The 18784-nt window shown below is 36.1% G+C and overlaps 1 protein-coding gene across 11 annotated transcripts in view; it reads left to right on the plus strand.

Moving 5' to 3' along the window:
• Positions 1-18398, plus strand: part of CPSF6 (cleavage and polyadenylation specific factor 6) — a 36305-nt gene extending 17907 nt beyond the window's left edge. For 6 of the 11 annotated variants that reach the window (XM_075600294.1, XM_075600295.1, XM_075600285.1 and 3 more), the window contains 2 exons: positions 350-544; positions 11704-18398. In XM_075600294.1, coding sequence (XP_075456409.1) covers positions 350-539 — 190 coding nt within the window. In that variant the 3' untranslated portion in view covers positions 540-544; positions 11704-18398. Of the gene's footprint in view, positions 1-349; positions 545-1272; positions 1303-4192; positions 6663-11703 lie in introns of those variants that run through there. The other 5 variants (XM_075600296.1, XM_075600288.1, XM_075600291.1 and 2 more) reach the window with 3 other exon arrangements.
• The last annotated feature ends 386 nt before the right edge of the window (positions 18399-18784 follow it).

Raw genomic sequence — 18784 nt, forward strand, 5'->3', positions numbered from 1 at the left:
TAGTGTCTATCTGCCTAAGAGAGCTTAGAAATGGCTGAATCGCTGACAAATGGCTGTAAAATAACTTCATCTAGTGAGAAGTTGGCTGTTTCAGCCAGTTTCACTCTTGAGGAGGAAAGCAAATAATAGCCAATAACAAGTCGAAGTCTGCTTAAACCGAAGACCTTCTGTGACTTACAAGCATTAGCACTATGATCCTTTTAGGGGAGACCTTTTTTTTTTTTTCACTGTGCACCGACTTGTTTTTCCATATGTATAATGAGAAAAATCCCTTCAGTGTTGGGAAGGAATTGACATTGAGGTAGCTGGCTTAGTTTAGAGGAGGAATTAATCGAGTGATTTCCTTTAGAAGACGTGAGCGGTCCAGAGAAAGGGACCACAGTAGGTCACGAGAAAAGAGCAGGCGCCACAAATCCCGTAGCAGAGATCGCCACGATGACTATTACCGAGAAAGAAGTCGGGAGCGGGAGAGACACCGTGATCGGGAGCGGGACCGTGACAGAGAACGGGACAGGGAGAGAGAGTATCGCCACCGTTAAAGCAGGTGGGTATTTCAAGATAGGGAGCCAAGAAATCCATGGAGCATACCAAATAGTTCAGTGTGTGAGGGCTCAGCTGATACTAGTTAAGACATCCATTTACTTTTAATGCTTTTACAAAGGCAGATGTCTTATGCAAGACCTGACGAGAAATTGGTAAGTAAATATGGGTAAGGTTTTATTTATTTGTCTTTTTGTGTTTAAGGAAAATTCGTTCCTATTGAAGTATTCTTGAAATTTTGTCTGTTTAAAAGTACATTTTCATAACTATTATGTGGGGGACAAACGAGTGTTTTCTGAAAATACCCAGCCATATCGATTAAATTCTTTGATCCACTCTCAATAAGACACACTTGGGCTAAAATAGCAAAATTGTTGGAGCAAAATGCTTTTAAAAGATTAATGTGAACCTTTCCATTTGCAAAACGAGTTTGTTTTCCAACTGGTTCATGTTTGCAAGAATTTTGTCTGCTTCCTCAGAAACAGTGGTTAGGAAAAATGATAGCGGCTTCCTGATGCCTGAAGGGAAACTTGCTCAAAGATGATCTTGTACATATACTGAGCATTAGCATTGATTTGGGAAGCTGTTGCTCTGTTGTTGACAAATCCTTGTTTTTGAAACAAGACAATTTTTGATTAGAAAACAAGGTGTCTTGCAGTATAAACTGCACAAAGTTACTTTAGGTTGAAATTGTGACCGTTTTCTTCATGTATATTGTTTTTCTTGTAACAGATATTTTATGACTGGAGTCTCATCATAGAGGTATACATTTATTTATTTATTTATTTATTTATAAAATGTTTTACCAGGAATTAATACATTGAGTTACCTCGTTTTCAAGTATGTCCTGGGCACAGAGGTATAATGCCAAATACATGTTACAAATACATAGTTACATAAAGTGAACAGGGTTCTTCATTATATACAAGACATTGCATGCACATTTAGAGATAATATATATATTATAGGCGTATGTAACAGTTACAGACCAGATTAAAATGTGGGACCGCTTTAGTTTTGAAAGAACATATCAAGCATACAGTCTAGCTAACCAACAGGATATGTATTCACATAGTGTTTTTGCCATTTTTGTGGTAAAGGTGAATATATATATATATATATATATATATATATATATATATACATATATACATATATACATATATACACACACACATTACCCGTCATATTTTCCAAACATACCATCATAATGGTAAAATCATAATACTGAAAAAAGCTGTGTGGTGCTCTAAAAATGCAGGCACAAATACTTAATGACAGTGAAAAAACTATAATAAAGCGCAACAAATATTGTGATATACTCAAGCTGCAGCCTAAACACCAGCAGTTTTCCCCAAAACCGCAAATTAAAAAAACCTAAACAAAACAGTGTTCATAGTGCAAAGTATAAAAATATGTGCAAATAAACCCAGTGTTGGTTAGCACTGAAAAACACATAATACTGTAACTCCATGTAGAAGATTCTCCAGGTCAGCAGACTCTTTGTAGACCCTCATATGAAGAAACACAAATGCAAGGATATTGTGCATTAACATTTACTTTAAGATGACAAACAACACAGAGAGGATGGTAACACACTCACTCTCCCCGCTGTTAAGTAAACAAGAAGTGATTTCGGGTGCACTTCAACCCTTCTCCTTAGATTACAGCACCCGGTGCGACCGCTCCACTTCTCAGTCAGGAACAGACTGCGATTGCCTCTGCCAGCGTCTCACCCGCAGTGGGGGCACTCTGCCGCGTCACGGCCGTCTCAGCAGTCTCCTTCCAATCAGGGCTTCTCGGGAGATTGGGTACAGTGGCCTCAAAGCATCAAAAAAGGCCCAACATGTTTCGTCCCACCGGACTTCATCTGGGGTCCGGCCCCCACTGCGGATGAGAGACGCTGGCAGAGGCAATCGCAGTCTGTTCCTGACAGAAGTGGAGCGGTCGCATCGGGTGCTGTTATCTAAGGAGAAGAGTTGAAGTGCGCCCCCGAAGTCACTTCTTGTTTACTTACCAGTGGGGAGAGTGTGAGTGTGTTACAAATACTTAATGAACTTGTCATATATAGAAAAGTCCTCTGATGGAATACCCCTATGGTATCAAAATGATCTTACCAACACCTAAATAATAACACAATTCCACAATAATTCGAATAGCTGGTAGAGATCCCACAGACACTGCAGTAAGAATCAGCACACTTGTGTCCAGACTTTAATACATTGATGTGTGTGTTGAATGGGTTGGAAATAAGGAGTGAATGACTCACATTTGATTTTAGTATCCTTGTAGGTAAATGCCTGTCATCCTGGGGTATTGGTGTGCCTCCGTTTTCACAGCATACAGATGGGAGGGCGGTAAGAAAACAAAGCACTACTTCCAAGCAGAGAGGGGAGGTAGAGTGTGTGCCCATAGAAAAAATGTATATCAATTTATTGGATCTTTTAAAAAAGCAGCATAATGGGGCAAACAGACCCCCACCTACGCGTTTCGAGCAAAGCTCTTTATCTAGGTCCTTTGCTCAAAACGCGTAGGTCGGGGTCCGTTTGACGCATTATGCTGCTTTATTAAAAGATTCAATAAATTGATACACATTTTTTCTATGGGTACGCACTCGACTTGACCTCCTCTGCTTGGAAGTAGTGCTTTGTTTTCTTACCATCCTCCCATCTAAAATCATAATACACCTGGGTCTTTGCTGGCTGTTACATTTATCTGACTAACATAAACAATACATACACACAATAAAAATGTCGTTTATAGAATGCCATCTACAATATGTAAGACGCAATAAAAATGCTTCTGTTGGCACTAAACAATTTGAGATCAGTGTCAACAGAGTTGGCGGTGACACAGATAAAATAAAAATGTATTGGCAACTGCCGCTGTTAGCATTGACAGTCGTTAGATCTGAAATCGCACCCACAGCAGCAATGTACTGAATCCGTTTTTGACCAGTGCAAATGAACGTGCATGTACAGGGCAGGCCTGACTGCCTCCGAGAAAAGGGATTAATTTTTTTTAGGACACTGAATTCAGTAGGGTACAGGCTAAGTATATCTAAGGGAGCAAAGGTTTTGGGCAGAACTGGAGAAATACAGGAGTATGAGTGATCTGTTGACCGAGCTGTTAAATGCTTTAAATTTAATAGCAGCATCATAACTTTACTCTCTTGTATTTAGCATATTTTGAAATCTGGTAAAATAGAAGTAATACGATTGAAATTAAGCAGGAAAGATTGCTTCATGAAAACACAGTTTATCCTTCAAACCTTTAAATATTAGAAATTTCGTTATTACATAACTTTTATATATATATATATATATATATATATATATATATATATATATATATATATATATACACACATATATACACATATATATATACACATATATACACATATATATATATACACATATATATATATACACATATATACACATATATATATACACATACAAGGCGAGGGAGGTGAAATGTCACCAAGTCACTGGTGTGCTAAGGCTGGATATAAGAAGGCAGATGGAAATTATAAATTCCTCGAATTGTTGCTAGAAATTGTGCTTTTTGTATTCTGAAATATAAGCTATTTCTATGCTGCAATTCTATAATTTTTCCACCTTATTTAAAATCCTTTTTTTTTTTTCAGGTTTAGAACCGAAGGGTTGGGTCCCCTGGCGCCACACTGCTATTTTTAGCACCGGTTCTGCCATGTTCCCGAGTTATTTTGTAGTGAAGTTATCTTTGTTTCTTACCACAATTTAAATGGCCATCCAATAGGTTGTTGCAGCTTCTTATTGGCTTGAGATTTCGTGGCCACTTGTTTCCCCAAGCGAGATTTTTAACACTGGTAACTTCACGGTTAAATATATGGAGAGCCAGGGTAACAATTGCATGGTTTAGCTTTGGGGGCCCCCCCCCTCTGGTACCGATCCTGTACAAGAAAAATAAATATGCATGTGATTCTTGCTTTAAAACGTAAGTGAAAGCGGAATCCAATGCAAACTATTATTTATTTGAATTGTAAAAAAATCCCTTCCTGCCTAATCCAAACTGCAAAGAAAATTCCTCTCCCTGTTTTTACCAATAAATCTCCTCTGCGAAGATTTTCATGCTACATATTCACAAACCCTTACGAATCCTAAAAATGTATCCAGTAATACCCCTAGAAGAGTTCTAATTCTAAGCGTTGGGAGGTGCCAAGTAAAGCAACGGTAATTACTGAGAAAGATATCTAACTATGTAATGGGGGTTTCTGCTTCTCTTCTAGCACAGGCTGGTATACTCGCTGCGTTGTATTAAGATCTGCTGGTAGAAGGCCATATGCATCTTTTATTTTCCCTTTATTTTTTTGCAGTTGGGAGAGAAAATGTTGAACTTGCATGTATGTTACTATTTCTTATCTTAACATTTTGTAATTATTTTAGTATGATAATGAAAAGTGTTTGCTAGGGAAACCGACGTCGGTGAGTAAAAACAATTGGTATTGCAAGTATACAAATGTGAGTGGAAATTTGTCTCTGCCATTAATGAACAAACAGTGCCGGCGACGCAAACTATTTGCTCAGCACTATCTACTTTTGTTTTAGACAATAATTAGAACAAGTTTTTTTTTTTTTAATGATTTCACCTTGGGTATTTGTAATGCATAATCTTTGCAGGTTTTTTTTTTTTTTTAGGCGTTCACGCTCATCTTACATGTATTATTGAGAACTCTTAACGTAAATGTTTACGCTTGAATCACTTTTGCCAGCTTTAAAACAATTTTGTGTGTTTTGAACTGTGACATTATTTGGTCTAATTAGTAATCAGGGTTTTTATTGGTCCAATGCTGTACTAGACACGTCAACACTATGTAATGACTGTTGTCTGCTTTTTTTTCAGCTTACAATCTAAAGTCATATTTTCTACTGCCCCTAACCATTTGTTCCTTGCAAGTCATGCAGTAACTCTTTGTTTGAAGGTTAAGTTCCACAAAGTGATACATTGAACTAATGCCCATTCATATGTTCAATGGGTTTAAAACAAATCAGACAAGTGTTATGTCACTTTTGAAAAGATTGATATTTCCTATTGACCTCAATTAACACGATGACTGTGAATAGTGGGGAGATTGTCAATATTGTTTACACTGCCATAATGTTAATATAGTTATATATTTCTGCACACACTGTCTAATGACTAAATCGAAAAAAGGGAAAAAATGCTTGTCTGATTTAACATATCCCTATCATTAGTTCAATGTGATCATATGAGGGACTGCACTGTTAATGGTATTACCATCTTCATGTCTGTTAACCTTGTCAACTTTGCTTTGTATGTGTAAGGGGCTGCAATATGGTGCCACGGCTGTTTGTGGTGTAAGGGATATTCAATTTAAGAACCAGATGTCTTACGTTTGTTGCTATGTTCGAAAACCTTTGTATTCCTGTTAGGTTTCCATCTTTGACTCCTATAAAATATTAATGCATTTTTTAAGGGATTGAAAATGTTTGTTGCAGCTGACAATGTCTTGGAGGTCTTATTTTTGTTTTTGTTTTTGTACTTTTCAATAGTGCACACAATTATAGACTTTTTTTTTTTTTTTTTATTGTCATTTGTGTTTTAAGCCTCACGTTTAAATGTATCTTGATGACCTTTTAAAGCTGCACTTGTAGATAGTTTGTAGAGTTTATAGAACAGGACCAGATACACTTTCCTCCTGAACAGTTTCCATTTCTTTCACATGGTCATAAGTATTGAAATCTATTGGTCCTCATCCTGTCACTCCCAAAAGTGTAAGAATTAGGCATATCTGTAGGGTACTCTCTGAGAATAAACCGGTTGGGACAGAGGTAGAGGTAACAAAGTATTATTGCTGAACATATCCTGCACTATAACAACTGATTATTCTGTAAAATATCCAATTTTGCTCATTACTCACTGTTTTATCAGGCTTGCATCTTTTATAGCGTAAGATTCTTCTTATTAAATGCGAATGCATTGGTAATTTGTTAATTGAATACAATTAAATGTTTAGGCAATATTTGCCAAATTTGATTTGAACTTCAAGCAAAAGCTTATAGTGTAAAAAAAAAACTAATAAAAAGGAATTTGTATCTCCATACTTGTCAAGTAAACCGCTTTAGTAGTGCCTTCTGTTGTGCCAAATTGCTGGTGTGTAAGCAGGTCTGTTGTATTGCAGAATGCATGAACATTCATTGTAGACATTTGCATTGCATGGTTGTCATGTAATCTGCATTTCTACTAACAATGCCGCAGATGTAAAATATTTAATAGAGAAGGAACAAGGGGCCACATAGGTGAATCTATTGATAGGATTACTTTTCCCACATTCCTTTTTTTATGTAATACTTTGTGGTGTGCCCTAATTATTGTGTTTTACTTGGTGTCACATGTTGCTGTACTAAAAAATACAACACTGAGACCTGAAAACTAGTATTCCTGTTTCAATCTATTTAAAATGCCCCTTTAATATAAGTTTCTGAATCTGGTTTGTCAAAGTTGTTGTTTTTTTTTGTTTTTTTTTGGTGAAGGAAGGTTGTACTTCAAATGCGTATTGTACTTTTGATATTCTGTAACCCTTGATGCTTATGGATTTTGTTACAAAATAATGATGTTACTAATTACAGAACTTAAATACACTATGCAGCAAATTTCAAAATTGTGCTCCTTTAAAAAAAAGAGATCTGTTATGTTGTGCCACAAATTGACCTTGTAACATTTTGCCAATCATGTAAATGTAAAGGGTAAACAAATTTCAGTCATGCACATTGTTTTGTTATAATGTAATGTATTTGGCAACTGTAATGTAAAGTGGGTAAAATGGCAGACTTTATAAAAAGAACAGAACATCTAAACTCTACGTTTGACTTGGGTAATAATTAACTTTAAAAATAGAATCATTTTACTATTTGAAATTTGTCAAAAAACAGTATTTAAGTGTGAATTTATAAGTATCTGATTGTACATGTAAACTAATCGAATAATATACTCCGTTGCTGAATTATAAACATTGAATTGCCAATGCCTTATACATTGTTGACTAAAGCAAAGCGCACCACGGGGAATTGGCTATTCATACATTTTCGTCTGAGTCCCCAGTGTTTTTACTTTATCCAACTAGGTTCTTAAAATGAGTTTAGCAGATACGGTCATTAGTTCAAGCTGGGAAGATTGTATGTATAATTTTATTTCTATGGCGCCAGCAATATACGTAACACGTTACAAAATTACAATACAAGATAAATAAATTACTAACATTGGGTTTAAGTGCAACAAACCGTTAAATTACAACGTAAGGCAAAGGGAAACCCTTCCCCAAAGAGCTTACAATGCTGTGCAATTAAAATGGCACTGCCTCCCGCCCCTCCCCTCCCCCCCCCGCAACACTCCTGTGTTATATAACGTTAGTAACAGGGGACATGCTACCACTGTGATCTGTCTGTTTTCAGAAGTTATAAGCACATATTTAAATGTATTGGTTTGAGAATTGACTTATTTTATACAGTATTTTGTTTTACAAATCCTGAATTGATTCAGATTGAACTAATGAAACACATACTGCAGGTTTGGATAGTATGTTTGTTTTATTGCGTACCACTTTCTAAGATTAATATTTGCAGAAATCCATTTTTTCATGGAATCCCTTTTTGTTTTCTTATCTTGGGACATGCAAATTGTCAGTGTTTCAGTTATTTGTACAGCGGTATAAAAACATTTTTATTCCTGTCCTTTTGAACCCATTAAATCTTGTTACCTGCACGTGTAGAGCTTGCCCATGTACTTTAAGCATTCTAGCTTTACATTTGAGCATTTGCACCTTGCATAATTTGTCCAGTTAGAAAACAATTGTTTAATATCGGTTGTCTACAAACATGTGAATTCCACAGTATTCTTACAGATTTCAAACAGTACTGTTTTGATTTGTATAAAATAGGGAAAATAAAATATAAGGCCACGGTGAAGTGCATTTACTCTTCATTGTGTTAACGTGGTTTTTTTTTTTTTAATGTAGTAGATGTTGGTTTAACTTTTTGTAATTTAGAAGGGGAAAAAATCCCCCCCCCCCCACCAAGTACCCCCACCCTGCACCCCTTTGTGGTTTTGGTTTTCTTACAGAAGTGTAACAGCGTTTTTCCCCTGAGCTGAACCGTGTTCATTTCAGCTCCGGGGACCAGTCTGTTCCCAAGATACTTATTTTTTTCTGTGCCTGTGCGCTCCCTTGGCTTTCAAAGATGGCGCTCGCTGCCACATGTTGTGGCTTCCTATTAACCTGCGGTTTGGCAGCCATTTTGGAAGTGCAGCCGGCATGGGTGATTTAATAGCAATAAGCATCTTTTGCCGCATGGTTTGTTTTTGAGAAGTGCAGTTTAGAAGTGCTAAGAAGAGAGCACAGGTAGGCAGATGTAAATGCCAAACCACACTTTGTTCATTATGTTGGAGGCAAATATCTAACTTTCCATGCATTACAGCAAATATATTCCCAAGATAAGAGGAAAGTGTCCTAAACATTAATGCCAAGGCTCACCAAGCGACGATGCAGGGTATCACACGGCGATCACACCTTAACTGGCATTGCCTTAAATGACAATTAACGTAGGATCGGAGTGCGATAGACCCCATCAGAGCTTAGTTAATCTCACCCTTTGCCTTACTCAGGAGAAAAATACACCGGTATCACTTTGTCCTGTAATCAAGACACTGGCCCTTATTTGAAATGTTGAAGTTATTGACTGGTTAGTAAAGTGTTAATCCCCATTAAAATGTAAAGAGCTGAGTATTTGTTAAATTCCACTTTTGTCAAAGGAATGGTGCTTAACACTTCGCCAACAATGTGATGACTACTTTATACCATGCTAAACAGGGGTCTGTGTGTTGTAGGAAGGTTTGGAACCAGTTATATCATGTCTTTTATGAAGCTGCTTTCACCAATGGGAGTAATAGCAATATCACTGGGTAATTGGGAAGCAGCATATCTATACATGTTATAGAATGCATTGTTTTAAGCACATACAGGATGTTCAGGTGCATACCTGTAAATTACATGCAATTTAATTATTTAACCCTTGGGAGCCACATGGCCCAGCAGCAAATTAATGTCCCCTCTGGCATTCAGGTTGTAAATAATGGTCTGCTTGCAAACCCAAGTAAATTCACTTTTTAAAACTAGTCTACACCATGCGACGTGTACCATTTATTTATTTTTACCAATTTTATCATACAGAAACCTGTTCTAGCTGTACGACTGGACATGAATTTTCTTTCTGTAGTAGTTTTTTCACTTTTTGAGTAATATATGGATTTACATGATGTAATGGGGATTGTTACAATTAAGTTATAACATCTGAAAATATGCATTTTTTTTTATCCTCCGCTCTTACAGTTAATGCCAATATAGATGCATTTACATGATCTGTAAAGCAAAATCCCACTGCCTAAAATTAAACTTGCATGTTTGTTCATAAAATGGTGTCACACCGAATATAATTATGTAGACTGACTGGCCATCTCATAAAATTATAAATTATATTTACAGTGTGAAGAGGTTACCTTTACTGGTGCCATTTGTATTTTTGTTTCCAAATTGTATTTAATTCTGTCAAACTACTACACATTTTTCATTAAAAAAATTGACTTCAATATTTAAGCAATACATATAAAATGATTGCGCACTAATTACACTTTTGATTGGTATGGACTTTTTACATTTTTGATAGTACTTCGTAATTACTTAAGTAATTGTTTTTTTAACCCCTCTGATCCAAGTTACCACTAATCCACGAACGTCTGTATTTTCAATACAAACTATTGGTCTCTGTTTTATTTGTTCTTGTAAAGAAGCAGTCCCCCTACCAAAGTGTTTTTTTTTTTTTTAAGGTTTTGATAAAGGATATAGTTGTCAGTTACATCTTTATCAAAATGGAACCTTTTAGAATTATTTGAAACGTATTGCTCTAATCTCAAAATCTCAATTCAAAGGCTTTCAAGCAGAAGTAACCTCGATGGCAATGATTATTATCTTAAAATACTAGCAAGTCTAATATATATATTTATAGATAGTATATATTATAGCAAGTCACACTGAAATCCTTTATTAAAATATGTACCATAAAAATAAGCAGGTTGTGATTTTTACAATTCATTGCGTTTGTGCAATAAATAAATAAAAATGCCCCGTTATAAATATGGCTACTTGACAATAAGACTTGCCAGTGTTCTCTTACTAAATATGGTTGTATGGTCTGTTATGTAACAATTAAATGTACATCCTGGGGTCTTGTGAAATGTTATTGTGTAGTGTGTCTAAACTGGTCTTAGTGGCACACTATTTTGGGGACAGCACAAACTGTACATTGCAGCTTTCTGTAACCAAATGTATATGCACATAAAAGATGTGTGGCAGAATTTCTGTCCACTGACATTTCCTGTTTGGTTTAAGTGTTCTTTGATGTTTATTTTTCTGTAAATGCTCAATATGTAATATGATTTTGCCAGGCAAATATGGTTTAACTAGACAAGTTCATTTAACGTAGCATTCCATGCTAAAGTCCATATTTTAAAAATGGTTGAGAAGCAGGGGGTTTCTGAGTTGAACTGTTAATTTCAGCTCTGGAGACCCCCCTTGCTTCCCGAGATACCTCTGTATGGGCTGTCGGTACATGCTGCTTCTTAAATCTCCCCGGGATGTGGGCTGCTAAGAAGCCACAAAGTCATCTGTAGTGAATTTTTGTTCTCTGCGTTGGATTTAAGAAGCCAGAAGTACCGGCAGCCCCCATGTAATAAATATCTTGGGAAGCAGGGGGTCCCCGGCGGTCCAGGGACCTCCCACTTAGGTGAAAAAGCTAAGTGGAACTACACCATCAAAAAATGATTTATTATGTAGAAGCATAAACGGCACCAGCTCACATAGTGCTGGGGGCCATTATTTTTATTTTTAATTAGCTGTTTTTTGAGATTATTTAATTTTGGTTCCCCCTTTTTTATGACATGGCAAAATAGAATGCAGCAAGACATATGCGGCTTCCAACCATTTTTCTGTATCATATCCGGTGTAATGTATTCGGGCAGTTATGATATGTATGTACTGCTAAGCAAAGCTTGTTTGTATATCATGTACTGTAGCAAAAATCTACATCACAAAATTTTAACACGTTACAGCTGAAAGAAGAGGAACACCTTGAAAGATCAGAAGTATTCATCACGGAGAGGAGGATGCTTGGCCATCAGTTTGCTTCACTTGAGTCAACTTCTCAGAATTCATGGATAACATGAACAGAGCTAGATCTGAATAAAGCAAATCTGCAAACATGGTAACCAGTAGATCTACTTTTATTTTTTATGTTGCTTAAATGTTTTATTTGAATGAAACCTGTGACTTAAAAACAAACAAAAACGTTAAAAGCTTTTGCAACTTTGACTGGTTATACAATACATTTAACAATTTATAATGTGCAAGAAATTGGAAAGTCAAGTAAACTTCTTGTTTTTATAGTAGTTTGTTGTTAAAATGTTTATGTTCTGATAATGTCTGTAAATGGCACCACTTTGATTACAATAGATGTAGTGTTGTAATAAACTGTTTAATGGGGCTGATGTGTAAAGCTGTTCAAGTTATTTGATGTTTACACCTCAGGGAAAGTCTCCTGTTTTAGCAATATTTTTACAAAGAATACTGACGTTTTATACCATATAAATTGCACAGCCAAGTCTTTAGATGTGCAGTGTCTTCATGCATTTGTTTAAGAGCACACATTTGCCTGTTTTCCTTTTAATTAGACACTCATAAATGTTTGCTTTTTTTAATTGCTATTCAGACTGTTGGCCTGGAAATCTGAAGTCTGATATATCAGTACCTAATTTGTAACCTGCAAAACAACTTTTTTAATCTGGACAGACATGTCATTCTTAATGGTGTCCACTTTTAGCATACAGTTCTATACTTTGTGCACTTGTAAACAAACTGCAATTTAAATTATTTGTTTGAACAACTTTAAATAATAATAATGGACTGTTGCCATCGGTTTTGAAAATTTGCCTGGGCTAGGATTAAAGTTTTGATTTGCAATCGTCCTGAGACGAATTATTAGAACTGTTGGTGTGGTAAAACAGTACTTACGTTTTCTGTGCTGTGGGTCTGAACTGATGATGCAAATAGAAGTTATTTTTCATTAGACACCAATTTTTCTTTCTATGAAAGATTTAATGTAAAGCTTGAATAATTCCTTCTAAATGGAATCCTTGGTTATGTTCACAAGATTTCAAGACCTTTGGTGGCTTGGTTATTTACCCCGTAGTTACTGGGATGTCCTGTTGCACACGTTTTAAATGTGTTCTAGTCTCCCCAGCAGGACTAAACTGCTCTGCAGCAATACAAATTGTGTGGTAATTATCTCTAAAGGGTATGATGTATACAGAACCAGAGCCATTTTGTGAACTACAATCTTTCAAAACAAGCCAAGGAGCTTGCTGTATTCAGGTGGTTTAAATGTGTGGGATCACGGCTTAACTTTTTTGCTACCAGAACTTAATGTTTATTTTCCTGATTTTATATATATTTTTTATTGTCTTTTTTTTATATGCAAATGTGTAAACTAGAGTAGACCATTCATTTTTTCTTTTTTTTAATTTTTTTTTTAATATTCTGTTCGGAATCTCTTCTAATAACGCGAGTAGTTTTGCTATAAAAATGACCACTTGTAAAAGCGCAGTGTGAATTGCGCTTTGTAGATAGGACATTGGATAACCAGGTAAGTAATGTATCAAACGAACTGAACTCAAATTTTGTGGAAAGGCAGTATAACACCAGAGCTACTTGACACTGGTAAACCTTCTTATGTACATAAACTTACATTTTTAATCAGGGACTGTAAAAGGTAGATTGTTAACTGTACAGCTCTTGAAAATTAAGTCCTTGTCACTTCTAACCTAAATGGTCTCACGTAATGTAATGCATGTTCTCACAGACCCTTATATGGTATGCAGTCTATTTGTAGTCCCTACTGCCTTGTAAATCATGTATTGCTACACCTAGCACATGTCTTCAGAAATAGCAGATTTTGATTCTGTTGGAAAAGTATAAGGAGTATTAACCTTGCTGTACAGTAATACTTTTGATTAGATCATTCACCCATGTAAATATTTCGCCTATGTATGGTGGTATCGATGTAGAAACATTTTATTTCCATACATAGAAGTGTTAATATGGTGCAATACCTCAGTTAGTAGCAGATCTGTCTAAACTGTAAAGCGTGTAGCTGGCAAGTGTGAACTGTTTTTTTAAACTGCTGAGCTTAATAGGTACTACTTGTAAATTACTTTTTTATATAGGTAAGTTTGGAAGTGTCTGAAATGAACTGCTTTTGAAATGCTTGGTTTTTCTTCTAAATTGTTCATCCAACTTTAAACTGTTAATGTTTGAGAATAATAAAATATATAATTAATTGAAAACTAAGAGAATACTGTTTGAGTTGGTTTTACAGGCAAAGATCGTCCTGACTCATTAGTAAATGCAAATAAAGTGAACACCGTGAAAATGTTATGGTAATTAAATTGTTGCTCTGTCACTGGCATTTAAAGCACCAAATCTTAATACCCAGTTAAAAAGCACTCTATTATTTTTTTTTTTTTAATTGTTATTAGTCCTGAAATATCTCAAGTTGTATCTGCATGAATATATATTTACGTCTTTTAAAAAATATAAAGAAAATGCACAGGCGTGTTTTGACTTCCCCCTTCCCCTCCACCCCCTTAAAAATAAAAATTTTTAGTGACCGCTACTTACTCTACTCCTGGAAATTTACAGCAGTTGGGTGGAGTTGGGTGGAAGTTTGTTATAGAGCCATAATTAGACAGCCACTTATGCAGTGCAGCAGTTAACTGAAGGTGGATTAAAATGGTACTCTTTTTTTTCTTCTGTTACTTTGAGCACAACTAGGACTTTAAATTGCACTTGCTAATAGTCCAGGTTAAAATTAACTTCACCTTAAGGTCCATCTGTTGTTGTTGTTTGCAGTGAATTCATTTGTATACGGAACAAGTTCGTTATCAATGAAACCATAGGGGTGGGTCTCAAGGGCATATTAAGCAGTGAGGCAGGGTATCATACCCAATTCAGCATTGAAGGAACAATGCAAGCAATAGCCTACATGTACAGCTCAACCCCCTTATAACGCTGTGCTTGGGGTCCCAAGAATCGCATTGCGCTATAAGCGGATCGCGTTAGAAATAATGTACAATTGTATGCATTGTACAATAAAGTATTTAATATACCAATAATCGTGTTATAAAGTATTCATAAATTCAAAAATTGGGAGCCACCCTTGCATCACGTTATAAGCGGATTTGCGTTGTAACGGATCGCGTTATAACGGGGTTGGGCTGTATTTAAAAAAACATCAGTTCTGTAGTATTGGATAATGTACTACTTAATTTTTTTATTTTTTAAACTCAATTCCATTTTTAATATACTCATAATCCTTTGATTTCTATAGAAAGTTTTTTTTAACATTTTCCTAGCTAGCCGTGCAAGATATTTGTAACACTTTCCTGTTTGTGTAATTTGTTGCCAATATTCCCAGCAATTTGAGCTGTGGACTGTAACAATAGATAATGTTACCGTGGTAATATAAGAATACATTGTAGCTGCTGAGTTACACTGACTGAAGGATTGATTTGAAACTGAAAAGCAGCCATTTAGTGAACCCTGGGAAGGAGAATTTTGCTGATCACGGGCAAACGAATCAACCGGCAGCTTAAGTAATTAGTTTTAAATAAAGGTAATCAAAGGCTGCATATATTGAAACAATTTTGTTCTTAAATTTTCTTTTAACTGCTTGGATTGCCCCTTTAACGGACATTAGCTTGAATGACCGATAACGATGGATTGCAGTGAAATGACCGGATCGCAGCTCAGTGATACCTGGCCTGAGTTGTTTTTTTCCCCCCTATCAACAATAGTGGTGAGGGAGGAGTTGCCTGACACAGTTTAACATCTCTAGCTAGAATTCTGTATTGTGATTAACTTTATTTAGTGTCTTAAATTTGAGGCATCTGTGAACCCAAACAACTCCTCTGCATTGATGTGTACAAATGATAATACTCAGAATTGCTGCACGCAGTGTGTCTGCCTGAGGTTCCCTATTTATGTTCAGCCAGTAAATAAAGAAACTATGGAAGACCGATGAGGGAATTTCCATGTAGCATTTACGCCCTCATTTTTGTTTTAACCTTCTCTTGCAATATTTATGATTACACATACTTGGGGAAAATAGTGGGTGGTGTACTTATAGGGCTAGTAAAACATGTATCACTATTTCAACATAAGAATGATGCGACTTTTAAAGTTGCTTTACCATTGTAGATATGTACAGTAATGTGCCTGTTAAAACGAGGAACTCTGCTGTATGCTGCATGCTACAAGTTGCCTATTTTATTAACCTTCTCGTAGCATTGCGTGTGAATCAAGGGCGATAAGTAATTTTGTTTAATTCAGCCAACCGTACAAGTATTTCCTACATCTCAAAATAGTAGAATTCTCTCTCAAATGTAAAAATTGCTGTGGCAGGAACTCTGTTCAGAGTAATTGTGTATATTGACTTGTGTTGTACATTTAAAGTAATACTTCAAATTAATCTTGGTAGTATTAACTCAGAACAGTTTTTAGGTTTCCTTTTCCAGTTGCTGCTGGTATGTTACCCTGTATTGGGAATATAAGACCTCGAACATGGCTAACCATGTTTTACATTTTTGTTGGTACCATGTTGGAATATAGAATTAAAATCTGCTCATAAAAAAAAATGATGTAGTGTAAAATGACAGATGTTTATTGTAACATCAGCCAGAAGACGTCCTGAAAATAACATTGATTATTCGTTAAAAGTTATCATTTTACTCAACATTATTTTTATTATTTCATGACTTTATATTGTTTTTTTTTTTTTTTGTTTCATTTTTAAATACGGTTTTTTTTTCTTTTAAAACATTTTTTAAATGACCTGGGCCTCGGTTCCCCCCCCCCCCGAGGTCAGGGAAGGACGGATCCGTCCAGGGGGAATCCGCGATCAGGTAAGGCTAGTTGCATATTATGGTACACTACAGTAAGTGGCATTTAATTTATGATCTGACAAACAGAAATGAAATGACGGTGCACAGCATGAGAAATCGGACCTGGCCTGCCACTGCTAATTGCAAAAACTTTGATGGCACATAGACAGGGGAAGAGAAGCACTATGTGCCATTAAAGTTTTTGCAATTGGCAGTGGCAGTCCAGGTCCGGTTTCTCGTGCTGTGCACCGTCATTGAATTTTCCGTTTGCTATCTCACATGTGGCTGGAGCATGCCGTTGATCCATCTCGTACCAGGAACTGGGTGAGTACTCTTGATTTTCTTTTTCATTACTATCGGCACAATTGTTTTTCTGCCTCATTTTACCGTCGGGGGAGAGTGCCAAGTCTGGATCCTCACATTGATCGGGACATTTAGTCCTAGCGTGACTTTCAGCGGGAGGTTAATACCCTCATATCCCCCACACCACTTTTTCCCGTCCTGTTTTATGTTCTATGACTTATAGCAAGCATTGCCAACACGGTCTCAATGATCAATTCAGTGTGTATATACTCAGAAGGAACTTTTCTTAAATTCCGGATATTTGGATATCATATGATTTATGTACAAATCAACACAGCCACTTCTCAAACAGTCGTTGTTGCCATTTGCATTTATGGAGTCTAGATGCACTGTCGTGGAGTTTCTCCAACTTTTCTAATTTCCGATATGGCACTGCTGTCTTGATCTGACATTTTATAGTTTTCTTAATATATGTTCCTTTTTCTGTTTAATGCCTAGCCTTCAGGTTTTCTGAAACTTTAAATATTTGCATCCATGTTATATTGCTTAACTTTCAAATGAATGCTCAATTGAAGAAGTCAAAGGTTTTTTAAATTCTGAATGCAGTGTAAATAAGACGTTTCTGTTAAATTCTCACATGTATGTTAAACATTCATTTCTATGTTGTTTTAAGCACGAGTGGAATGATATTGCACAGATGCACAGTATCTGGTACTTGAGTCTTCTGTAAAGGGGTTCCCTATTTTCTATTGGTCACACAACTGATGGATTTTTGTTGATGAAATGATGAGTAGAACTTAACTGCTACATTTCATGTTGCAACTTTAAATGTCAAATCATATATACATTAAATCTTCCATATTCCCATAGCAACTATGCTTCATGTGGACTACATTTTTCTATGGGGTAATCGTCCCAGTAGGATGGTTGAGAATGCGTGCAGCATTTTTCCTCGCCATGAGACTGGTGGATTTTCTATCACAATCTGAATCCGACTCTGATTGGCTTGTTCCTTTCAAGCCGTGGATTACTTTTAAAAAGTCAGACTTTTTTTTTTCCTATGGCTGAAAATCTATCCGGTTTTTGGTTTGGAACCTGAACGGGCAAATTGAATCTAATGTCTGATTCAATATAAATGTGTTTTGTGGACAAGATTTATGTTAAATCCCGATTCGTTTCTTTAAAATCCGAGCCCCATAGAGGATTTTAAAGAATCCGTTAGGGCTAAATCTGACTTCGGGTTTCAGCTTGCGGTTGGAATTTGGCCTGGGCAGATCGGATTCAGACCAATTCACCAATCTCTTCCTCACCTTATTTGTGAATAAATGGAAATGCCACAGCGGTGATAGTGTTGTAACAGATGGGCTCTCCCATCCCTTTCTGTTAATTCCACAGCTGTTCTGTAACATGCAGTGCTTTAATGTGGAGTTAGGACTTCACCTGTAGAACAATCGCTGTCACCTGTGACTGTGTTTGACTTAATTTCAATAAACCATGCCTGGATATTTGCCATGACTCTCGGAGCCTTGAACTGTATTGTAGTGCGCACAGCAGATCATGTTTTACCGCATTATATTATAGCTCAAATTTCAAAGGTGGGGAATGTTTGGAATAAAATTTGTGTTGGTTTGCATTTTTTTTTAATCTTTTTTTACTTAATCCAGTATACTGGCTTTTAGTGCACAGTGTAACAATTTCGATTAAATGTGCATCTTAAAAATAATAACCGCGCTAACCTTAAACACTCATACCAGTAGTACTTATCTAAAAATGTTAAAACTGTTCCGGTTGTTAATAGTACACTGGTTTGATTAAATCAAAATTAGCATTGGCATTCACACTTAATTTTCCATATTTGTTTTGACTGATTTATGTCCAATCATACAGGTATCCC

Source organism: Ascaphus truei, chromosome 5 (assembly GCF_040206685.1).
Source record: "Ascaphus truei isolate aAscTru1 chromosome 5, aAscTru1.hap1, whole genome shotgun sequence".
Classification (NCBI taxonomy): Eukaryota; Metazoa; Chordata; class Amphibia; order Anura; family Ascaphidae; genus Ascaphus; species Ascaphus truei.